The following is a 26,291-nucleotide window of genomic DNA, read 5'->3' as shown; positions in this document are numbered from 1 at the left end:
GTAGAGTTTTTTTAGGAGCAACGGCAACTAAGGCCATGTTGCGCCTTGTATTTGCCTGTAAATTGCATGTGTTTTGTGGTCGATTTTCTGTTTGCTGGACGAAAAACCCCAGTCTTCGGTAGAAAAAAAACCATGCTGACCTCGCCTGAGACCAAATAACTCAGCCACGTTGTGGAAAAGACCCATAAAAATTCCTGCCGTCATCGACAGGATTCTAACTCAGATCTTTTCTACCCGGTCCTACCAACTGTGCTACCACGAGGGCTAGTAGTAAATTTAATCAAAGTTAAATCGCTTCTTCATGTAATTCGTGCACCACGTTTGAAAAAGCAGTTTTTTTTTTTTTTTTTTTCAGATGAATTCAGCAGTTAATTGAATATTCAGCATTTATTTAATGGTAACTATGAACAACTCAAACTAATTAAAAAAAAATCAACATTGGACACTCCATAAATCTGCTCTGAGTAAAGTCAGGGTACTTTATTTGGCAAAAAATATGCACAAAAATTATTTTAATAGTGTTCGTAATTACACAGTGAGCCTGCAAAGAATATAGATACACAGGAGAAGGATAAAACAAGTCAGGGTGATTCAAATAATAAAAATTAAAAAGTCAATATATACGCCAAAATTCATTCAGATGAATTCCAGTTTGTTGAATGATGAAATCCATGTAGCTTTGTACACGCACGTATACGCCAGGAGAATGCTGTTCGCCACAACCAATTCCCCAGGATACTAATCCTACAAGGATCCGAGTGCGATTGGAGCCGCTGGAACATACAAGAGGACCACCGCTGTCTCCCTAAAGAGCAATAATTTGTAATTAGGAAAAAATTATGATCTTTATTAATATTTTTAAGACTATCAGATAGGATTTTAACTCCTTTAGATTACAAATGTATCATAAAAAGCAGAGGCAAATATTTCTTGAGGAATTGGAGTAATTGCAGTTAATTCGGTAGTAGACAATAAAAAAGACTAAGTGGACTTACAGTTACTTCATTATGCCTGAGTATAGGGATTTCTTATGGGATCACTACACTCGGCATAACGGAATAATAGATGTCTTTATTTGTGATGGAAAGCGTGGCATTGCGATATTCTAGAACCTGACACTTCGACTGCCTATTAGAGCTATGAGTCATTAATGGTGGCTACGTGGCTTTAGGTGAATGGCGGTATTATCTCCCATTCCCGTCCCCAAATCATAATTGAAGAAATGTAAATACAGTATTTCTAAAAGACAAAGGGCTTGCCATCAAAGTACAAAATCAGAGCAACAGACGGCGATGTTGTATCTTCTCATTATTCATAGAAACTCTAAAAAAGTAGACTTCATTGTATTTCAGTTTGACAGAAAAAGTATGGTAACCTAAATCTGAAGTTAATAAAATATTTAATTTCCACCTCATCAGAGAAAAATGGAAATCATGCCAAACCAGTTAATGTTAACAAACACAAAGATTGGTTAACAATGGCACTCGAGGACAGTACAGTTGATAGAACCGCCGTCTTCCATGCACCAGGAAAAGACCCGAGTTCGAGTCCCGTTGGTGATGGGAGGAATTTTTATGGGTCTTTTTCAAAACGTGGCTCAGTTAGTCGGTCTCAGGCGAGAGTAGCATGGTTTTTCTCCCAAAAACTCGGGTATTTCGCCCATCAAACAGAAAATACCCCAGTTTTTGGATATTTTCTGTTTTAGTCGCTGATGTTCTTAAAACCCTCCTACAACATGGTATAATAGTACGTAGATTATTATACGACTGGCTCTGCGTTTTCTATTCATTTTCTGTCCCTTTTCGGTAGACATTGATTTAAAATACTCATAATTATTAATGATACTGTTTTGAGCTGTTGTAGGATTTTAGGCACATCAGGGACTTTGGCCGTATTGCGCCGTATATAATATGTTTGTAAATTGCATGTATTCTGTGGTCAATTTTCCTGTTTACAGTACAAAAATCTTGAGTTTCCGGGAAAAAAAATCTATGCTACCCTCGCCTGATATCAACTAACTCAGCCATGTTGTGAATAGTCCATAAAAATTCCTCACGTCACGGACGGGATTCGAACTCAGGTCTCTTCTACCCCATATGTAGAAGACAATGATTCTTCAAACTGTGCTACCTGTGAGAGCTTGGTTTGTATGCGGGAAAACGTTAAAGTATAGATAAATTGTGCGCCTAGATCAGCAACACAAATGCCACTGAATGCGTTGACAGTGTTCTAAAAGAACACTTTCAACTGCAAATAGGTATGGTATGCAAATATGTATGGTTTATTTAAATATAAAGAATTATGTTGTGAGAGTTTCCTAGCCACAGGGTAATCATATTGCCCTGTGGTCTTGGGTGGGCGATACGCGGTAAGCAGATTTCCCGACAATATAGAAAATCCTATAAGGAGCAATTCTAGCAAATAATGTTTTAAAGGAGCGGACACACAGTTTTAGATATACATGTACTAATTTGCTTATTTCAAAGATGACGTGCTTTATTTGCACGTACTCGAAGTTGTAAGCAAGATGAAATTACTTGATTTTAGTTGCAACAGTGATAAAGATTTTTTAACTTTCGCTAGAAAAATCATACGAAACAAAAGTAGAAACTCTTCTGTTTGCATTGTATCCATTTGAATTTCTGTTACGAATTTCTCCCTTTATGATACATTATTGACTTACTTCGAGGATTTGCTGTAGAAACACCAATTGCTAAAAAAAAATCTTCGATAAATTTATTGTATTGGGAATGCTTTGTAGATCTAAGCCATGGTTGTTGTTGTAGTAGGGTTTTAGGAGCACCAGCGACTAAGGCCATATTGCCCCGTGTATATTGTCGGTAAATTGCGTGTGTTCTGTGGTCGATTTTCTGTTTGCTAGACGAAAAACCCGAGTTTCCGGGAGAAAAAACCGTGCTCCCCTCGACTGTGAAAAAGATCCATAAATATTCCTAACGTCATCGACAGGATTCGAACTCAGGTCTTTTCCACCCGGTGTGGGAGGACGGCGATCCTACGAACTGTGCTACCCACGAGGGCCTAACCCATGGGCCATAAACATAAAAATAAAACACAAAATACGCTCAGCGTTTCTATAGAAAAAGATTGGTCATAACTTTAAATGCTCTTTAGAGTATTGTAAATAATAATCATTCCATTGGGACGATGGGGAAATAAGAAATAAATAAAATTGGTTTGGTTGTTTTAGAGCCCTATATATTTTAATTATATTTCCAAGTTCAAGAACGAAATATTAAACTCACCGCACAAACATCATTCTTTTTTCTGCCACCGGCACACAGAAAACCATCGTCCAGCCTAAAGTGTGGGCCAAAACGAGAATTTCGTAATAACTGCTGACATTCTGCATTAGTAATTATAGGCAAACGAACTTCCTTTAAAATACCAGAATAAGTTTCGCCTACTAAAAAGAAAATCAGAGAATCAAATAAGCAAATATACTGTATACACGTATAATAATAATAAAAATAATCAATTTATTTTGCAAGAATAATCATCTCGCTCGTAAAGAAAATGAAATTTAAAATATATTTTATATTCAGACCTTTGAACAAAGCATTGCTTTTGTATCTCTTTTAGACGTTACAGGATGCTGGAGCCCAGATAAAACGTGCACCGGCGGACAAAGTTTTAAGGAATAATTGACGAAAGTAAAATAGTTGCAAAATAATTGACAGATTATAATTAATCAAGCAATTTGTAAAGGTCTTAGATAAAGGTGGTAACTAATTTAAGAATCTCTGCAATCATGCCCAATCGACTATCTCCAACTTTATGGAAACACTGTTCCATATTCAATAAGAGGAAAGTGCAGTTCAACATCTTTTTAAATATTGAGTTGCTTTTGATATTTTATATATTTATGCACGCTTTATATCATAATATGCATTTAAGGATGCATAACACTTGAGATAATTGTTACATCTATTAAAAGCATTGTTTCTAAACAGAAAACTAAAAATGACGCATAGAAATCTAGAATCATACTGAATACTGATCGTGTAATGAGGTGCCCGACAAAGAGGTGTCTCATTGTATTTTCTCTTCGGGCAGTATTGGAGCCATTCCTGTCGGTGTTAGTGAATTTCCTAACGAATGCGGGCGGCATAAAGTTCTTTGTTTACTCGATCTCCTTTCTCCCGTTTCAGACGATTCAGCAAGCCACCAACCAAATTTCACAATTTGAAAAACTTTTCGAAAGTATGGGTCTTGAAATTAGTCCCAACAATTCGGTCAAACTAATCTTCATTAAAAACAAAAGCATAAAGTCGAATTACGTACGGGAGGTGCCAAAGCTAATACTGTCAGTCAAAAACTTCAAGGAAAAACATATGCATCAAGGTGGGCCATAAGAAATGAACTGAAAGTAGTACATATCTCTGTCATTGTAGTTCAGCACAGCCAAAGACGCCTAACATCCAGTTTCATCCTCTGCTTCCTAAGTCTGGCCCTCCATTCCTGCGATTTATCAAAGCTGCTTCTTTGGAATTGGGTACTGGTTCCATCGATGGATTAACAGAACATGAGGATGGCATTCACTATCTCAATGTTTTGTTCTCCTCACGAAGTTCAATAGTATTGGAAACACCAAATTTTCAAAAATAAACTATACACACACACTCTCTAAGCAATTCACTAAATGAATTGACTCGCCATACCAGATAATTCGGCGCCTCCGTAGCCAGGTGGGAAGGAGCAGCAGTGCGTAGCACACGCTTCTTGATTAGACCGTGGTTCGAGCCCGTCACCACCAAATACGGAGGATGCGGAAAGGTCAGGGAATGACCACCGCATATCCCGGAGCAATATGGCCTTAGTTGCTAATGCTCCTAAAAACCAAATAACAAACAAACAAACAAAGAAACCAGATAATTCACTTACCATCCAAATGGGAAAGAAACAATAGAAATCTGCTACTTCCATTAAGACCCAATTACATTATCTGAAAAGCCTAAAACTGATATTTCCACCTAATATTCTTAAGAATATATAAGCAGCTCGACCCAAAGAAATTTTGCACAAACAAGACACGAGAAACAAGCATGGCTGAAACATATACACCGTTCGTAACTCAGAACCAAATTTTTGGTCTTCAGTCTATCAGTACCTACCGTGAACTATTCAGTCTATTCAGTACCTATCGTGAACTAGCTATTCAAATGGGCTGATTCGCCCAATTTGTAATTGTATTACTCTGATTGAGATTTCATTGTAAAAGAGTCATATTTTACTAATTTTTCCACCTTATATATTTATTCCAAGAAACCTGGTGAATCCTTATAGACGTTCACTTTTCTGATATTTTTCAGTTTTATTCATTATAATTGAGTTTTGTCCATATTATTTAAAAAAAAAAAATACCGGATTTGTTATTTGGATGGGTTATAATAAGTTATTTAGTTAAATTAAATAAAATTTGCAGTTAAGAATAAAATTAATTAGAAATGCATCTGGTTACTTTAAGAGTGGTTGGACTTTTTTATTACCTTGATAATGAAGGCATAAACGAAGTTGTTAAGTAATACGCATAAAATTTAATGCTATTGAAGGAAGTTGAAAATCTCCTGGAATACAGAGCAAGTTCAGGTGTTATTGCAGAATGATTGCTAGTTAATCTGTCCTTACGTAAATAAACTTTATTACAGGAGACAAGTAAATTTGATGACGTCATTGATTTTCAATTCTAATACGTAATTATATCTGACGCAATGCGAAATCGAGTGATAATACAAAAATTGGGCTTTATAAATACCAGAAAAGGTGATCAGAATTTAAAATCATAACTTTAACCATTATGCCATCTACTGATTGCTCCACGATTTCGAAGTAACTTACAGCAAGAGTCCGAGATTATGCATTATTAAATGCACGTATGTCTTACCATAAGTAGGCTTTCCCCATCCTGTAACGGTACATTCGATGCCTTCGAAGTTATCTTCCTCGTTTGGTAAACATACAGAATAGATATGTGGTTGGAACTGAACCAGACGATCCAACTCCAGAATAGCAATATTATTATGCAAATTATCACTGTTATAATTCGGATGGATAGTAATTTCCTTAACTGAAAAGTCTTCGTGTGGAAACCATTCGTTGCTGTTTATTCTCTTGTCCCACTCTCCTAATCGAACTCGAAGTTCAAAGCGATTTTTTTCACTTCTGAAAAATAAAAGAATAAAAAATAAAAATAGAACGATGAATCAAAGCATTTTTCATTCTCTTGTTTCAAACCAATGTTTACTGTAGTATACCTTCTTTGTATTATTGTTACAAACCAGCGACTTCAAAATTATAAACCTCTATTCAATATATAATAATAATAAGTAATAAGACCATCTTTTGGCATGAATTACATTACAACCCGTACACTTCGTGGCATGGATTCCACTAGGTGTCTGAGGGAGCCTAGATCTCTATGACTGTTTAATTGGCCGTACTTCCATCAGGATATTTGTCAGTTGCTATATTATAGTCGACAGAAGACTGCAAAACCGAACTTTCTTTCCAACATGTCTCAGACATTTCTAAAGAATTAGGCGACCATGCTAGATATTGGAACTCTTAGCAATGTTCCTCAGACCACTCAAATATAATTTCTGCGTGGTGGATATGGTTGCTTTCGATGCACCGATTTCCATTGTTTTATCAATTGTGGTTCCTGCTAGCCGTGCTCCAACAATAACACCTTTCTGAAAATCGGAAAGTTCACTTGTTTTCCCCATGGTCCGATCGACTAAGAAGCCCCAGTAAAAGCCTACAGTATTTATCTGATCATGTGATCATACTATGAGTTGTACTTTTACTTTTTTTGTACATACTTTTAGTTGTACACGTTGGCGCTAATAATATTAAGAGTAGGGGACCGGCAGAATTACTTAACAAGTACAGGTCACTGTTGAACAAAAGCCGAGAATTAGGGTTGAATTTGAAAGTGTCAGCAATTCTGCCCAGACACGATAGGAGGGAGTATATGATGAGAGCCTTGTCGATCAATTCGGCCCTGGAAAGATTGTGCAAGACTCAAGGGGTAGAATTTTTTTCGGCCTGGACTGTACTTGTTAACAGGAGAGATTGCTTCTACAGGGATGGGATACACTTAAATAGAAAGGGTGCAAGAATATTTGCTGATGCTATCGACGCAGTGTTAGGTGGGTCGGAAAACTGCTAGCTTGGGGGGGAGACAAAGACCAATAGATTGACAGTAGCCACTGGCAGAGGTGAAAGAGATTCTTGCACTGCTTCTATTAGAATGAGCAGAAGCCTGAAAAACAAGATGCATGGTATTTCAGAGACTGCTGGGAGCCATTGCGGTACAAGTAAACACATGGGTTGTGTTAGGGTAGCTAAGAACAGAAACAGGTGCAGGTATACTTGCGTGTACACCAATGCTAGGAGTTTAGTAAATAAATTTGATGAATTTGAGGTATTGCTCAAAACATCGAAGGCAGATATTGTTGGGATATCAGAGACGTGGTGTCACACAGATATAAGGGATGCAGAACTGCAATTTGGGGAGTACAACATCTACAGAAAGGAAAGGAAGGGGGGAGGGGTTATGCTATTAGTTAAGAAACACATAAAAACCAAGGAAGTGAAGCCAGTCGACATCGCTGGACAGTGCAGTGTTGAGTCAGTTTGGTGTGACATAAACATTGGGAGATCAAAATTGAGAGTAGGAGTGTGCTATAGGCCTAATGACTCTGATGAGTATAATAAGGAACTGTACAGGGAAATAGAGTGAGCCAGTAAATCAGAGAGTCTTATAATGGGAGATTTTAATTTCCCAGATATTGACTGGAATTTGGGGGCTGGTTACTCACACACTAGCAGGGCTTTTGTGGATTTATTGGATGATTGTTTTCTACATCAGCATGTTCGGGAGGCAACTAGAGGGAGTAATACTCTTGATTTGATTATCAGCAGTGATTCTTCATGCATTAAGAATCTGCAGATAAATGAACCACTAGGTGGCAGTGATCACAGTGTGCTGAAGTGGGATTTACTCGAAGGGGTAACTACCATTAGGGGTAAAGGGAAGGGTTATTGCTTCCGTAAAGGCGACTACGATGGACTGAGACAGTATTTAAATTCTATACAGTGGGACCAACTGATCATGTTACCAACAGCAAATTCAAAATGGGAAGCATTCAAAGAACTTATCTTGGAAGCTACTAGGCTTTACATACCAACTAAGAAATATTGTTCAAGGTTTAGGCCAAAATGGATGTCAGATGAACTAATGAGGCATATGGCAGAGAAGAAAAATGCATGGGATACTTACAAATTAACACATGACACAGAAGCCTATGACAGATACAAGTTGATATGCAACCAAGTTACAAAGGAGGTTAGGCAGGCGAAACCAGATTACGAGAAATCCTTGGCAAGGGATGCAAAGAAAAACAGCAAAGAGTTCTTTACTTATGTAAACTCTAGAAGGAAGAGGATGAATCAGATTGATCCACTTGATATTGATGGGTCAACTGTTGATGATCCTGCTCAGGTAGCTAACAAACTAAATGAATATTTTGCATCGACATTCACACATGAGGAGTTATTCAGCGAGGGGAATGCCAGAGGTGTATTCAACTCTAGCAGTAAGCTACAGAATCTTGAAATAACTGGGAGTAAAGTGGAGGAGAAACTGTTGAAGATAAACACAAGAAAGGCACCCGGGGTGGATGGGATCTATCCAGTTATATTAAAGGAGGCAGCAAAGGAAGTAAGCAAACCCTTAGCCATAATTATGAGAACTTCCTTGGACTCAGGGGAGGTATCCATAGACTGGAAATGTGCAAATGTGACCCCAATTCACAAAGGAGGATCAAAGGCTGACACAAGTAATTATAGACCTGTGAGCTTAACTTCTGTTCCAGGAAAATTAATGGAGGCACTGGTTAAAGAAGCACTGCAGGATCATTTAGACAAGACTTCAGTTATAGCTCAGACACAGCATGGTTTTGTTAAGGGGAAGTCTTGCCTGACCAACTTGATTGGATACTATGATGCAGTCACTAAAGAACTGGGTGCAGGGAATAACTTGGATATTATATACTTGGATCTTAGAAAGGCTTTTGATACTGTTGCACATGAAAGACTGCTACACAAATTGGAGCAGTGTGACATTGGAGGCAAATTGCTGCTATGGATAAAGGGGTGGTTGAGGGGGAGAAGACAGAGAGTGGTAATCAATGGACACTGCTCATCGTGGACTGATGTTATTAGTGGAGTCCCTCAGGGCTCATTGTTGGGTCCATTATTGTTTTCTGTATTTATAAATGATATTGATGATGGTATATCGGGCTTAATGTCCAAGTTTGCAGACGATACAAAGGTTGGCAGGGTTGTCAAGGACACTACTGACACTATGCTGCTGCAACAGGATCTGGAAAGGTTGAGCAGATGGGCTGAGAGGTGGCAAATGAAGTTTAACATTGACAAATGTAAAGTACTACACATGGGAAACAGCAACCCCAGAGCAACGTATCAACTCTGTGGTACTACACTGACAGTGGTAGAGAATGAAAGGGACTTGGGGGTGGTTGTGCAGGCAGATATGAAGTTCTCTGAGCAGTGCAGACGGGCTGCAAGAGTAGCTCATGGAGTATTGTCAATGATATACAGGAATTTTTCCAGCAGGGATAAGGAGGTGATTATTCCATTGTATAAGGCGATGGTCAGGCCACACCTCGAGTACTGTATACAGGTCTGGAGGCCTCATTTCAAGAAGGATGTAGAGCTGCTGGAACGAGTACAGAGAAGGGCAACAAGATTAGTGAATGGAACAAAGGGGTGCTCTTACGAAGAAAGGCTTAAGTTTTGCAAATTACAGTGTCTGGAGACTAGGCACCAGCGAGGTGATCTGATAGAGGTGTATAAAGCCTTGAATGGTTTAAGCATGCTCAATGCTGATGGGATTCTTCCTCTAGCTCAGAAAAATCACCTGAGAGGGCATAAATTCAAATTGAGGAAAGACAGATGTAGGATAGACGTGCGGAAATTTGCCTTTAGCCAGCGGGTGGTTGGTTGGTGGAACAGACTTCCATCCTTTGTGGTGGAGGTTGATCGCCTAAATAAGTTTAAGGCTCAGCTGGACAGGTATTTTGAACGAACAGAGGGGTGAAGTGGAAGTGGGTTTTTTTTTTTTTTTTTTTTTGGCTGATGCTGCATAAGCCTGCTTTCTTGCATCAAATGCCTCTACTAATGCTAATGCTATGTGCAAATTATGTTTGCATACCGTACGTTTAATTATCTGTTGAACAACTGCAAAACGTTTATAATTTTTTGGCCGGTGAGTATACTAGACTCAGTTTTGGAGTTAAGATATTGAAATTTATTTAGCCACGTGATTTTGTTATTATCTGTTGTTTATTAATGCAAACAGGGGTCTTTTTTAAACACAATAATCACGTGACAGTGATTTAGTAAATTGATCACACGATCGTTACGTTATGGAAATTTTATGAACAGAGTAGTACTTATATTTTATTCGAATATTCTCTTATTAATTTCAAGATTAAATTCGTCATTGGGAAGTTATCAAATAATGCGTGAGGAATCGCCACTGTGCATTTAGAATAGTGTTAAAACGAATTAATGAAAATGGCTGAACACCCTTTCTCCAAAAAATAAAAAAAAAAGAAAAAAAAAAGCCAGTTAAGATTACCTATTTTAAAAAAATTACATTGAATATTGAATTTTATGATGCTTTAATATGTCTAATAAATCATTAATAGCAACAAGATAAAATGAGAAAAATCGCTTTAGAGGAGTAGAATAAGTGGAAGAAATCGGAAATAAAAAAATGCTGTTTAAAGAGCATATATTCATCCACACTGAAATCTTTCTTTTAAGATATATAAATCAAAACCGTGAAACAGAATGATGAAACGTGATGTGGTTATTGTTGTCATTGGTTTTAGAAGCATTAGTGACTCAAGTCATTTGAAATAATAATTTCAAATTGCTCTGTATATACTCTTTGTAAATTGCTTGTGTTCTGAGGTCGATTTTTTGTTTGCTGAACGAAAGACCCGAGTTTCCGGTAGTAAAAACAATGCTACCTTCGCCTTAGCCCTTCTAACTCATCCATGTTGTGAAAAAAAGACCATAAAAACTCCTTTCTTCATCGACTGGACTTCAATGCATATCTTTTCCACCCGGTGTGCGGCCGACGGCGATTTTACCAAATTCTAGCAGGCAGAGTTCTCTACCTGCCTCATGGCCCGAATTTCCTTAGAGAAAAATCAAGAACTTTTCTTTTGCACCCAGAAATTCTTCTAACTCTAGATATGAAATTCAAATAAAAAAGCAGATATGTTTCTTTGTGATCTCAAATTTTCACAATTTTCAATGTAATTTCAAAAATTATGGAGTATTTTTTTCATAACTGCAAATTTTTTTGTTTGAAAGATTGCTCAAAGATCGGATTTCACTCAACAATTGCAGAAATTGGGATGAAGTTCTATTTAAAATAGTAAATAATTTCACTTAAAATGAAATTTGAGACTTACAGATATTTCTGAACACAGTGGGCGACTGTAATTATATGTTTCCTGCCGATGAGAGCTCCACCACACAGGAACGCGTCACGTGCGTCTTCAGGCGAGAGTATTGACGCCTGGAATAAGGTTAATATTATAAGGTTAATATAAGGTTAATATTAATTATTAACTGCAGGCAGTTTTCAAATCTTATATATGTAAATCAAATACCGTACAGCATGATGGGATCTTTCGCGCATATTGTACGATGTCGTCATTACAAAAGATTAAAAAATATATGGCTATTATAGCTTAATATTCTTATATTTTGGCATTACATTATTTCTAACAGTATTTTTTTTATACTTTAGGTAAAATTTTTCTTATTATTTGCATATACTTTAAGAGTTATAATTGTGGTTATAATTGCATATAAGAGTTATTAGGTGTTACTACATGTACCATCCGAGTACCATTATTACTTGCTTTGATATTCTCTTTTTCTGTATGAAATCATATTCTAAATTTTTATGCTCCATAAATTATTAGAGTATTCGAGGAGGATTGGGGTACTATTTCTATTCTATTTATTCCCTCACTTCGCTTTTTTTTAAAGCCGCGGCTGATTTCTTACCCTCTGTTAACTCCCCATTCTTCTCATCTTATATATATATATATAACTGGTATCCATATTTGTTCAGTCTGCTGTTTGTTGGATTATCTCAGTGGTTTTCAACCGGAGTGCCGCGGCACCTAAGGGTGCCGTAACAACATTCCAGGGGTGCCACGTAATTTGGGTTTAAGTTACTTAAACTTATTACTATTTTTTAATTTATATGTTTATTTAATTATAAAAAACGTGTGCAGTTTCTTTTTAATTTTGTGGTGATCTATAATTGATATTTACTTAGTACCTCTATATAAAGAATAAAATTATAAACTGTATATATATATTTTGTATTATGAAATGTAATTTTTATAATTATATTATTGTAATAACTATCATATAACATATATTTTTTAATTATATATATATATATATATATATATATATATATATATATATATACACAGAGAGAGAGAGAGAGAGAGAGAGAGAGAGAGAATCGGATCTAACAGGCACAAAATTCAGTAGGGGTGCCGCAAAATAAAATAAATTACTTAGGGGTGCCGTTATTAAAAAAAGGTTGAAAACCACTGGTTTAGCTGTTTATCTGCCAACTATGCTCCCTAATTTTAATAAATTATTACTTTTTGACGAAGGTATATTTACGATATTGATGAAGGTATATCAGGCTTAGTGTCGAAGTTTGCAGATGATACAAAGGCCGGCAGGGTTATTAATGACAGTAATGGCAGTGTGCTACAGCAACAGAATCTAGAAAATTTGGGCAGATAGGCTGAGAAGTGGCAACTGAAGTTTAACATTGACAAATGCAAATTACTGCATATGGGTATAAGTAACCTCAGAGGAACATACTACCTGTGTGGTACTACACTCAGGGTGGTAGATAATGAAAAAGACCTGGGATTGATTGTGCAGTCAGATATGAAGTTTTCTGAGCAGTACAGACAGGCTGCCAGAGAAGATCATGGGGTATTGTCAATGATATGCAGGAATTTTGCTAGTAGGGGAAAAGGAGGCGATTATGTGACTTTGGTTTCTGATCTTCAATGGTCAGGCCACGCCTTCAGTACAGGTCTGAGGGTCTCATTTTAGGAAGGATGTAGAGTTGCTTGAGCGTGTACAGAGAAGGGCAACAAGATTGGTGAGGGGAACGAAGGTGTCCTCTTACCAAGAAAGGCTTTAGTTCTGCAAATTGCAGCGTCTGGAGACTAGGCACCTGCGAGGTGATCTCATTGAGGTGTATACGACCTTGAATGGGTTGACCACGCTGAATTCTGATGGGATTCTTCCGCTTGCTCATATTATGAACCTGAGGGGGCATAAATTCAAATTGAGGAAAGACAGTTGTACAATAAATGTGGGGAAATTTACCTTTAGCCAGCGGGTGGTTAATTGCTGGAACAAATTTCCATCTGTCGTTGTGGAAGTTGATAGCGTGAATAAATTCAAGGAGGAAGTGGACAAACTTTTAGAGGGAATGGTTGTGTGAATTTTTTTTGGCTGATGCTACATAAGCTCATACGCTTGCTTTATTGCATCACATGCCTCTGTTACTACTACTGCTACTTTTTTATTACATTTTTCTAACTGAAACATATTTACATATTATCAGGTCCTGCTGCCATGCTCGACATTAACAGAACAAGTAGAAAACGTGGTGTGACTCGTGCAGCTTGCGATGAAGCGGCACAAAATTTGGTATGGTGGTGTACCATATAATAATGATGAAATGAGGAGACTGCGAGAAACTTCCGACAGGTATAAGGGATATTTATAGGGGTTGTATGAGAATTACCAAAAAGGTCACATTAAAGAATTCGATACAAGATGCTCGAAAATATGCTAACATGACATCAGTACGGCGTATGATGCCTCCAACGGCTAAACAGGCCTGACAGCAGTGAACCATGCTCGATATAACGGTGTCTACAAGATTCTACGGCAACAAAACCCGTTCTTACATCAGCGCAGACCTTAGCTCACCAAGTGGCCGAGGAGTTGGCTGTTGGCGTGCAGTGCGACACCCAAGGGCGTCCCACACATTCGATCGGATGTAAGTCTAGTGATCGTGCTGACAGTCATTGGATATCTTCACGGCAGTCGTTGGATATTTTCAGTTTCAAAATATTCCTCCATCACTTGAGCTCTATGTGCAGTGGCGTTTCCGTGCACGAAAATAAAATCTGGGCCAACCGCGCCCTTAAAAAGTTGAGAATCGGTTCTCGGTACCTCTGCTCAGCTACAGTATCCCTTTCAAAAACATGAACGGCCGTTGATAATTAATTCGCCCCAGACTAGAACACTGCCTCTACCGTAAGTGTCCCTTTTCTGATGTTGATGGAATGGTACCTCATTCCTCGTTGTCTCCAGATGAAATAACGTCTAGAATCTGTTTTTAGGCTAAAACGGGACCCCTATTCTATTGTGAACATTGTCGCCAAAAACACTGTTCACAATAAAATATTTATGAAAAACATTTTGTTCTGTTAATTCTGTCGAGCAGTTTATTACTGGCAAGTTGCAATCAGAAACAGATGGCTAGTGCTGATTATTATTTGGATATACTGAATGGTGCTGGCCCTTGATAACATGCCATTCAGTGTATCCTTATACAGTATAATAATTAGCTATAATAATTTAGTAGTATTTGATATTTTATTATTATAAATTTTTTGAGGCTTCTCTTTTCTTTATAGATTAAGGCACACATATCTTTTCCCTCATCATCAACTTGCTTGTTTTCCATTTTTTATATAATTCTGTATATTCTATATTCTCTAATATCATAGTAGGATATAATGTTTAATCGTTTATTCGATAACATTAATTCGTCTTCATTTACATACCTTTGCTCTATTTCTTGAACTGCTGCTTCAACATATGTTTCAGTAATATATATATATATATATATATATATATATATGAAGAATTTATAGATATACTGGAGTCAACGAAAGCCGTTTATAGCCATACCTCCCAAACGCTTCCGACATCTTGTTGAATTAATGGTCAAACAGAAATATGTACTGCATGTTGTAGCAATGCAGTACATATTTCTGTCTCCAATTTTGCGACGTCAAGCGAAGGACGAAACATGCAAGTAGGTCCACAAATTGCTTTTCACAGATCTGAAGATAAAATAAGTCTGATTTTAAGTTGAATGCAAATAGAGATGACGTAACTTTTTGAAGGTTACTTATTTAGCATTTTATTTCATTCTTCGTGGCATCCCTTGGATCTTTGATACCACTGGTGTGTACCGTGAAAGCTGGAGCATGGAACAATATTCGTACGTTGATCACTATGATCTGGAGTACGTTAGAAGACAATGCAATCATCCACCGCGACAAATTAATGGAAAGGTGGTTTGAGGAACTCGAAGACTTCAGGCACGTAGTCTGTCTAGTCCAATCTCCGGATCTCGATACCTTTTAAGGAGATAAACTAAAAAGGTGTGTTCATCTGCATAAGCTGTCTACCTCATTCCAGGAATTGAGGATAGCTTTGTTATCTGAATGGTCCAATGTTTCTCGTACCAGTTTTCAATACCCTATTGACTTTTTTTTTTCTTCTGTTTATACTCCGGCACGACAACCAAGTCAGTAGAGTTTACAATAAATCGCCAATACAAATATTAATCGTATTTAGTAGTCACGGGCTTGAACCCCGGTCCACTCAAGGAATGCGTACTATGCACTCTCGCTCCTGACCACTGGGCTACGTCAGGCCCTCATGCCACATTATGCCGGTGTGGTGATTCAGGACAAATTCAAATTAGTTGAATGACTAGACATGAATCCATGTTAATGTAGCAATATATATGTACACTGGTGGCGACCGAAATTGCTCTGCCTAAAAGGAATGAATGCGCTTTAACTCAAAATAAGTCGGCACTGTCATGGATAAGCAACACTTCGACGTCTTGTGGGGCGAATTCATCGAATGCGAATTTTCCAATTTCTTTGTTCCATTAACTGATTACGTCTGTGTATCAATTTCATTAAGTCTGTTTATCAGCAGGGCCGCGTTAATGCTACGGCCACACCGACATGGCCGAGGCCTCATTTTCAGTGTAAATATTTTCTAAAGTAGTGAAAAGTTTCTAATAATAATAGTTTTTGCTGATGACGGAAAAATATGTATCGATGTATGAATGAATAAACTAGAAAGAAACAAAAAAAAATTTTTTCCTTCATCCAACGAATTTTAATGAAGGAATGTTATTCGAGATCAATTCTTTGAACTTTTGGTTTATTTTGCAGATTTCACGTGCTAATGCTATATACACTGAGTGATCACTGAATTATGACCACCCATATGAAAACTGAATGCGATCCGTTGACCACGTGAGGTACGAGAGTGCGGAGTTAGTCGACCTACGTAGGATAGATAAGGTGTCAGTGGTTCAGTAGGTAGTAAAATTCCTAGCGTGATGTGTAAAAGGGTAAAAGGAAGGATTTATTGGACTTTGATAAAAGACAGATTGTTAGTGCTCGACGAGCTGGTGCCTCGATTTCCCAAATGGCTGAACAGGTGGGGTGTTCGAGAGCCGCCGTAGGTAAAGTGTACCAGGACTGGCGTCGAAATGGTCAAACAACGACCCGACGGCAAAACTGCAAAGGTCAGCGAAAGGTTGATGTTAGAGGTGAGCACCCGGTTCGACGACTCGTACAGGCGAACAGGCGCAGCACTGTTGGAGTTGACTACCCAATACAACATGGGCCAACCCGAAACAATATCTGGCTTGACCATGCGTCGCACGCTCGCACATATGGGCTATACCAGCAGACGACCCCTACAGCATCCTCTTCTAACCAAGGTTAATCGGCGTAAACGAACGCCTGGTGCATGCAAGTTGGACGTTAGAAGACTGGAAATAGGTGTGCTGGTCGGATGAGTCACGTTATTTACTCCACACCGTGGATGGTCGTGTACAGATTTTGCGTCAACAACATGAGGCTCTTCATCCATCGTGCATGGTATCAAAAGTGCAGGCCGGTGGAGGCGGTTGTATAGTGTGGGGCATGTTTCACTGTTACACTTTTCCCGAATGGCGATGGTGTCTTTCAAGATGACAATGCGCCGAGCCATCGGGCACTTGGTGTGTAAGGATGGTTTGAGGAACACAGTTCTGACTTCCAGCATATCGATTGGCCTCCCAACTCCACCGATATCAATCCCATAGAGCACTTGTGGGACACTATGGAAAGGCATATCAGGCTTCTGGATACATCAATCACCTCCAAACTTGCATTGCTGACCGCATTACACACAGCTTGGTTGGCCATACCTCCCGAACGCCTCCGACATCTTGTTGAATTAATGCCGCGTCGGATAGCTTCTGTACTGAGGGCAAAAGGAGGACCTACGAAGTATTGGGTAGGTGGTCATAATTCAGTGATCACTCAATGTATATATATATTAAAGAGGCCTCAGATTTAAATATGGCTTAGAGCCTATTTCATCCTTAATCCGACCCTGTTTATCAGTACCTAAGAAATGCAGTATCGATACTTAGGAAATGCAACCAAACGTCTCAATAGGGAGTCAGATACGAAGGTCATGGTAGTGAACGTTGAGCCCTCGTGCTTGCGTTTTGCAGCGAATTGGATAACAGTGGTTGGGGACTGAGAGCTGAGGTCAATATACGTCTCGTCATATTCCAAATGTGTTCGATGAGCTGCAGATATGGTGAACGTGTAGGTCAAGGAAGCGTGTGCACATTACTTAGGCACTGTTGGGATATGTGGGTGGGTATGTAACTGCTGGAAATATTGTGATGGAAAGGGGACTTAGATGGTTTCAACATATTGTCTTGCGTTCAAGGTGCCATCAGTAACAGAAACAAACGGAAACGTGATTCGTCACTAAAGATGACAGGACACCATTCTTGTTTCCAAGCTGCTCTCCCTACACAAGGCGACAACGGACGGCGAAAATGCATCTCCATTTTTGACTAAGCAGACTCCCCGACACATGCACAGACAGATTATGGTCATAGGAATCCCTATTAAACGATCCGTATCTTTTGATAGGGATCGATTTATGAGTTAGTGGATTTTTACAGGTCTATTTGCCGTCAATATGTCATGGAGAAGCAAAAATTCAGACACCTTGGACGAATTAATCAAATTCGAATTTTCGATTTTTATTAGATGTCCGCATTACGGTTTTTATTCACCATGGTCCCCTGAAGTCAGAATTAAATTACGTCTTCCAAATTTCATTTTCTGTGGCCATGACTTTTTCTGCTGATGCTTTACAGAAATTGTATTGAGCCATTCCGATGATAGCATCTTATACTCTGGGCACCAAGTTTCGATTCCTGTGATGTGCAATACACACCTCTAAAAATTGTATATTTCGTTGTTTTTAAATGCATTTCAAATTTTGAACTGTGATTAAAAAACGATGAAATTTGGTACATTTTTAAAAACAATGGAAATTGCTATAATTTTCAACCAAAGGACAGAAAAAAATATGAAAAACAGAAACTAGACACTAGATTCTGACTGATCCTCGCGCATTGAGCAAGTTCATGTATGATATGATTTTGAGCTACTTGCCTGCCAAGGCCATTCACCAAAGTTTGCATCCCCATATCGTCTTTCAGCAGTAATAAAGACATCTCCTATTCCTCTCGGGTTATACCAGCCACAGTGAGAAAAATACGGTGGAGAGGCTGCTGTTCTTTGCGTGCCATTCCTACAGCATACTTCTCCTTCCTTGCATGCTACCTATAAATATAAAGTATATGAAAAATTTGTTACTCTGAAAAATACAGTTAAAAAAATTAACCCATACCTTTTCTTCATTTCTATCATACTCACTGTTTTTCGTGGGACGATGAGTCCGGTGCCATCATCAATTATTTTACCTTCAGATGAACATAGATAATCTGGAATACAAGCAGAAGGAGATGAACACCAGGTGATATTAAGGGAGGCTTGAAACTGAGCTGATGATTCTGATTCAGAATTTTTCGGTTGGAGTCCTATTGGAACAGTGCCACCGGTTAGCAAGTACACCAATAGCAATGAATACTGGTAAGCAGTGTGAGCCATTCTAGAGAAAACAGGAACGCTGAGGCTAGAATTAAAGACAATATATAATTTTAATCAAGATTTGATAAATCCTTTTTTCAATATGGCCACGACCATGATCATGGTCACGATCGTCAGTCTTTTTTCAACATGATCGTCAGTCATGATCATGTCGAGCAGTTTAACAACCCTCTTTCTATAATGGTACATGTGTGATCAAGGGCAAGTTTAGTTTTTATCCCTTGCATGTACATCAAATAATCGAAAATCAACTGTTTTGATAGCGGTGTTTAAGTTGCCTTTACTTTTTTAGTTCAGTGTACTTATTCATACCATTAAGATTGCTGCTGAGATCATCCCTAGACTCTACAGTAACCACTGAGATTCCAGAGAGTAACTATAGAGCGGAAGTTTGACTTTGTCGTATAATTTACTTTCCCACATCGGCCGCACAGACGTAATCTTGTTTCTTGTAATTTGCACATTTTTGAGATGTAAACATGCAGTACAGATACCCAGTTTCAAAGACGATTCAAAAGTGAAAAATCTGCTTATCTAATTTTTTGGCGATGCTTATCTAATTTAGCATCCAGTAAAACAGTTCGGTCTGTACCCCTAAAATTTAAAATTTTTTTCACTTTTTCACTCCTAGCAGAAATACTCCGGCTCACCCATGCCTTGGCAAGTCTCAGAATTGTATACACTCTTTACTAAATATTTTATTTTCTGATGGAATAAAGAAACCGTTAAGTCACCGGACTTATGGCATGGAGGTAATTATTGAAAGAGTGTATTCTTACGTTTTCTGAAGTAAACTGTTTTTAACATATTCTGAAATTCAACTTATTTGTTGACTTGCCCTTGTGGGTAGCACAGTTGGTAGGATCGTCGTCTTCCCCCACACTGGGTGGAAAAGATCTGAGTTAGAGTCCCGTCGATGACGTGAGGAATTCTTATGAGCATTTTTTCCACAACCTGGCTGATTAGTTGGTCTCTAGCATGGCTTTTTCTCCCGGAAACTCGGGTTTTGCGTCTAGCAAACAGAAAATCGACCTCAGAACATACAATTTACAGACAGTATACACGGAGCAACATGGCCTTAGTCGCTGATGCCTCTAAAACCCTCTTACATTACATTTGTTGACTCATCCTTTCATTCAGAATTTAAATAAGACCAAACTTCGTTTTAACCTAAACAAAATGCATTTATTTTAAAATTTTCATGTAAAAACGTGTATGAACAAAATCACTGAATGGTAAGAGTATATATCCGTAATTATCGCACCGTTGCATATATTCTGTAGAATATAGATATAATGATTAGTTTTATATAAAAAAAACAGACAGTGGCTTACTTACTTGTGTTTTTAATATCTTGTCTTGATGAATTAGACTTTCCTGTCGCCAAATACCAAACAAAATTTATTCCAGAAATAAACTTCAATTAATATGCTCTATAATCAGATGAATAGAATGTATGTAATGACAGTTGAAAAGATTTCTATTTCGATATTTCAAATGGCCCTGAAATTCTAATTATTACTATTTGAAACTTTTTTTCTCTTCGTAAAAAGTTTTTTCGTCTGCAACTGGAACTAACCTTGAACGTAGTGATGCGATAGTTTCTGTTTTCAGTTTAAGTAGTGAACATCAGTTGTAGTATAGAATCCATAAAGTGGTACAACCAGTTCAGCGAGTAAGTTTAAAAGACATTTTAAAGGTAAACAACCTGTATATTTTATTACTATGCTAATTACTTTCATCTAAGCCTAACTTGCGATGACTCAATTCAGTGAAAATTAGAGATGTACTTTCTAAATAAATACAAGTTCTTATGTCTGGAGAAGGTGCTAATGTCTGAATTCATCCACACTGCAAGTTGCCTGATAGCTAGATTCGCCAACCTTGAAAAGCATAACTGTACTATTTCTAGGAAAGAAAGATCTGTTGCTGATTGTTGAGGTAATATAGGGAGTATTGACTTCTCAGACAAAAATGGTAAACTGAGAGAGGGTGCTGACTCTATTTAAAAGTTACAGCTGACAGTTACAGGCTCCGCAAAAACGATAAGTGTTTGCCTTTTATTTACATGATTGTTATTTTATATTGTACTTAATACGTAGTCATATAGTTATAGTTACGCTGGTTATTTTTTATTTTAATTTAGATAAAGAGTTTTTGTGGATTTTACTTACGATAGGTAAAACCGTTATTTTTGTTCGATTTTTGTAGCCATTGTTTTTGTATATAGGGAATTCAAAGTTTTTGTAGGGAATTCAAATTTTTTAATTGAGGTAGCTCTAACGCATAATTATATAGTAATACGCTTCACTGTTTCTATTTCATAGTTTCTATTCAAATACTACTGACATTTAATTTATTGATTTTATTAATTTAAACTACCATGCCCCGAACTAGAGCAGCAAAGCAACGGGCACAAAGTGGCAGAAGTGTTGTGACTCGGGGGAGAACTGAGGGGGGCGATTCTCCAACGCGTCACAGCCTAAAAAAATGTGCAACTTGTGAAATGTTTGCCGAACTCTCTGGAACGGAACATGATATTGCCATGGGGGATGTCTTTGTGTGTGCGCGATGTAAGGAGTGTAAGGAAATCAGGCGACAACTCAGCGTTGTTATGGGCCTATATGAGAGTTTGAAGGACAGGGTGGATGCCCTCGAAGGAAATAAATTGAGGGGCCCATCAAGCTCTCAGCTGCCCACATCAACGCCAGAGCTTGCACTTGGTCATCACGCAACACAGCGGCAAACCCCAAGGCAGAATGCGCTGGTCCCACAGGAACTATTAGTTGTTGGTGACTCTATTGTCAGGGAAACGGGGAACATCCTTTGTAAAAAGGATAGGTGGAACAGGACCAGGGTATGTCTGCCAGGGGCAAAGGTTGATGACGTTGTAGAGCGGATATCATCTTTCAAGGGCACAAAAGGTGATATAGTTGTACACGTTGGCACTAATGATATTAAGAGTAGGAGACCGGCAGAATTACTCAACAAGTACAGGTCACTGTTGAAAAAAAGCCGAGAATTAGGGTTGAATTTAAAAGTGTCTGCAATTCTGCCCAGACACGATAGGAGGGAGTATATGATGAGAGCCTTGTCGATCAATTCGGCCCTGGAAAGATTGTGCAAGGCTCAAGGGGTAGAATTTTTTTCAGCCTGGACTGTACTTGTTAACAGGAGAGATTGCTTCTACAGGGATGGGATACACTTAAATAGAAAGGGTGCAAGAATATTTGCTGATGCTATCGAGGCAGTGTTAGGTGGGTCGGAAAACTGCTAGCTTGGGGGGATACAAAGACTAATAGTTTAACAGTAACCGCAGGCAGAGGTGAAGGTGATTCTTGCACAACTTCTATTAGAATAAGAAGCGACCTGGAGCGAGGGGTGTTGGGGGTTTCAGGGACGGATGGCAGTCATCCTGGAATAGTTGGGTATATGGGATGTGTTAGGGTAACAAGGAATAGGCATAGGAGCATGTATGCTTGCATGTATACCAATGCTAGAAGTATAGTAAATAAATTTGATGAATTTGAAGTGTTGGTCAAAACATCAAAGGCGGATATTGTTGGGATAGCAGAGACGTGGTGTCACAAAGATATAAGGAATGCAGAACTGGAATTTGGGGAGTACAATGTGTACAGAAAGGATAGACAGGACAGAAAGGGAGGAGGTGTTATGCTGTTAATTAAGAAAAACATAAAATCAAAAGAAGTGCATCCAGTTGATATAGATGGACAGTGCACTGTTGAGTCAGTTTGGTGTGACATAAGCACTGCAAAAGCAAAAATAAGAGTAGGAGTGTGTTATAGGCCTAATGACTCGAATGAGTACAATGAACAATTGTACAGAGAAATAGAGTGGGCCAGTAAATCAGAATGTCTTATAATGGGGGATTTTAACTTCCCAGATATTGACTGGAACTTGTGGGTTGGTCATTCACACACTAGTCAGACTTTTGTGGATTTATTGGATGATTGTTTTCTGCAGCAGCATGTTCGAGAGGCAACCAGAGAAAGTAATACTCTTGATCTGGTTATCAGCAGTGATCATTCGTGTATTAAGAATTTGCAGATAAAGGAACCACTAGGTGGCAGTGATCACAATGTGCTGAAGTGGGATTTACTCAAAGAGGTAACTACCGTCAGGGGTAAAGGAAAGGGTTTTTGCTTCCGTAAAGGGGAGTACAGTGGTCTCAGACAGTTTTTAAATTCTGTACAGTGGGATCGACTGACGATGTTCCAAACAGTAAATTCTAAGTGGGAAGCATTCAAGGAATTAATCGTGGAAGCTACTAGACTTTTCATACCGATGAAGAAATATTGTTCAAGGTTTAGGCCTAAATGGTTATCAAATGAACTAATGAGACTCGTGACAGAGAAGAAAAATGCATGGGATGCATATAAATTATCAGGCAACGCAGAAGCCTGTAGCAGATATAAGCTAGTCTGTAATCAGGTCACAAAGGAGGTTCGGCAGGCAAAGGCGGATTACGAGAAATCTTTGGCAAAAGATGCTAAGAAAAACAGCAAGGATTTCTTTACTTATATAAACTCTAAAAGGAAGGGGCTGAATATGATTGGTCCACTTGACATCGATGGTTCGACTGTTGATGATCCTGCTCAGATAGCAAACAAACTGAATGAGTATTTTGCATCTACATTCACACGTGAGGAATCATTACAGTTTGAAAATGGAAGAAGGTTATCAAATTGTAGCAGTGTGCTTAATGATTTTGTAATAACTGAGAGCAAAGTGGAGGAGAAATTGTTGAAGTTAAACATAAGAAAGGCACCTGGGGCGGATGGGATCTATCCAGTTATATTAAAGGAGGCGGCAAAGCAACTAAGCAAATCCTTAGCCATAATATGATTGGTCCACTTGACATCGATGGTTCGACTGTTGATGATCCTGCTCAGATAGCAAACAAACTGAATGAGTATTTTGCATCTACATTCACACGTGAGGAATCATTACAGTTTGAAAATGGAAGAAGGTTATCAAATTGTAGCAGTGTGCTTAATGATTTTGTAATAACTGAGAGCAAAGTGGAGGAGAAATTGTTGAAGTTAAACATAAGAAAGGCACCTGGGGCGGATGGGATCTATCCAGTTATATTAAAGGAGGCGGCAAAGCAACTAAGCAAATCCTTAGCCATAATTATGAGAGCATCCTTGGACTCAGGAGAGGTTCCCACGGACTGGAGATGTGCAAATGTATCCCCAATTCACAAAGGAGGTTCGAAGGGTGACACGAATAATTACAGACCAGTTAGTTTAACTTCTGTTCCGGGTAAAATAATGGAGTCACTGGTTAAAGATGCATTGCAGGATCATCTAGACAAGACTGCAGCAATAATTCAGACACGGCATGGGTTTGTTAAGGGAAAGTCCTGCCTGACAAATTTGATTGGTTATTATGGTGTGGTTACAAAGGAACTGGATGCAAAAAATAATTTTGATATCATATACTTGGATTTCAGGAAAGCTTTTGACACTGTTGCGCATGGAAGACTATTGTACAAATTGGAGCAGAATGGTATTAAGGGTAAGTTGCTACAATGGATAAAAGGATGGTTAAGTGGGAGAAGACAGAGGGTGGTAATCAATGGGTGCTGCTCTTCGTGGACTAATGTTATTAGTGGAGTCCCACAGGGTTCGGTGTTGGGGCCACTGTTGTTTTGTATATTTATCAATGATATTGATGAAGGTATATCAGGCTTAATGTCGAAGTTTGCAGATGACACGAAGGTTGGCAGGGTTGTTAATGACAGTAATGGCAGTGTGCTACTGCAACAGGATCTAGATAATTTGGGCAGATGGGCTAAGAAGTGGCAACTGAAGTTTAACCTTGACAAATGCAAAGTACTGCATATGGGTAGAAGTAACCCCAGAGAAACGTACCAACTGTGTGGTACTACACTTAAGGTGGTAGAAAATGAAAAAGACCTGGGAGTAATTGTGCAGTCAGATATGAAGTTTTCTGAGCAATGTAGACAGGCTGCTAGGGCAGGTCATGGGGTTTTGTCAATGATATATAGGAATTTTGCTAGCAGGGAAAAGGAGGTAATTGTCCCTCTGTATAAGGCAATGGTCAGGCCACGTCTTGAGTACTGCGTACAGGTCTGGAGGCCTCATTTTAGGAAGGATGTAGATTTGCTTGAGCGTGTACAGAGAAGAGCAACACGATTGGTGAGGGGAATGAAGAGATCCTCTTACCAAGAGAGGCTTAAGTTCTGCAAATTGCAGTGGCTGGAGACTAGGCACCTGCGCGGTGATCTGATTGAGGTCTATAAGGCCTTGAATGGGTTGAGCACGCTGAATTCTGATGGGATCCTCCCACTTGTTCAGAATACGAACCTACGGGGACATAAGTTCAAATTAAGAAAGGATAGATGTAGAATAGATGTGCGGAAATTTGCCTTTAGCCAGCGGGTGGTTAATTGCTGGAACAAACTTCCATCTGTCGTTGTGGAAGTTGATAGGTTAAATAAATTTAAGGAGGAACTGGACAGGCAATTGGAGGGTATGGTGTGATTTTTTTTTTTTTTTTTTTTGGCTGATGCTAAGCATTGAATGAAGTGTGTTGGGAATGGTGGGAGGTGTTTTACCAAGATCATTAATACATTAGCTGGAAGAAAAATGGGATGCTAGTATGTCAGCTTTATCCTTGGCTGAAGTGACAACAACCATCTTGTTTGGACAGAGATGGGCAAAAGTTGCTGCCAATAGCTTTGGCAAGAGATCAGAATGCTCGGCAACCATTATGGCAAGAAGCAAGTTTTCTACTCTTAGCCTGTTCAAACTCTAGTTTGGACTGATTAATAACTGCTTTACAATTGTTGTGAGCTGTGGTATAGGCAGATAATGAAACTGAAGAATTAGAAACAAGCCAATTAAGATATACAACATTCTTCTCTTGAACTTCTCTTTCTATTAGAATGAGCAGAAGCCTGAAAAACAAGATGCATGGTATTTCAGAGACTGCTGGGAGCCATTGCGGTACAAGTAAACACATGGGTTGTGTTAGGGTAGCTAAGAATAGAAACAATTGCAGGTATACTTGTGTGTACACCAATGCTAGGAGTTTAGTAAATAAATT

The 26,291-nt window shown here is 38.5% G+C and overlaps 1 protein-coding gene across 1 annotated transcript in view; it reads right to left on the bottom strand.

Annotated features, from left to right (window-relative positions):
- Positions 1–613: 613 nt before the first annotated feature.
- LOC150086506 (phenoloxidase-activating factor 2-like) overlaps positions 614–26,291 on the bottom strand; it is a 43,837-nt gene continuing 18,159 nt past the window's right edge. Inside the window, exons 2-7 of the mRNA XM_090372186.1 lie at positions 18,963–19,221; positions 18,699–18,869; positions 11,535–11,641; positions 5,903–6,180; positions 3,264–3,424; positions 614–805 (exon numbers count right to left, since the gene is read on the bottom strand). Coding sequence (XP_090228312.1) covers positions 614–805; positions 3,264–3,424; positions 5,903–6,180; positions 11,535–11,641; positions 18,699–18,869; positions 18,963–19,221 — 1,168 coding nt within the window. The remainder of the gene's footprint in view (positions 806–3,263; positions 3,425–5,902; positions 6,181–11,534; positions 11,642–18,698; positions 18,870–18,962; positions 19,222–26,291) is intronic.

The sequence above is a fragment of the Mastigoproctus giganteus genome, chromosome 4, assembly GCF_048544385.1.
Source record: "Mastigoproctus giganteus isolate SK-2022 chromosome 4, ASM4854438v1, whole genome shotgun sequence".
NCBI lineage: Eukaryota > Metazoa > Arthropoda > Arachnida > Uropygi > Thelyphonidae > Mastigoproctus > Mastigoproctus giganteus.
The sequence above is the reverse complement of the archived record's forward strand: the minus strand, read 5'-3'. Positions and strand labels throughout refer to the sequence as shown.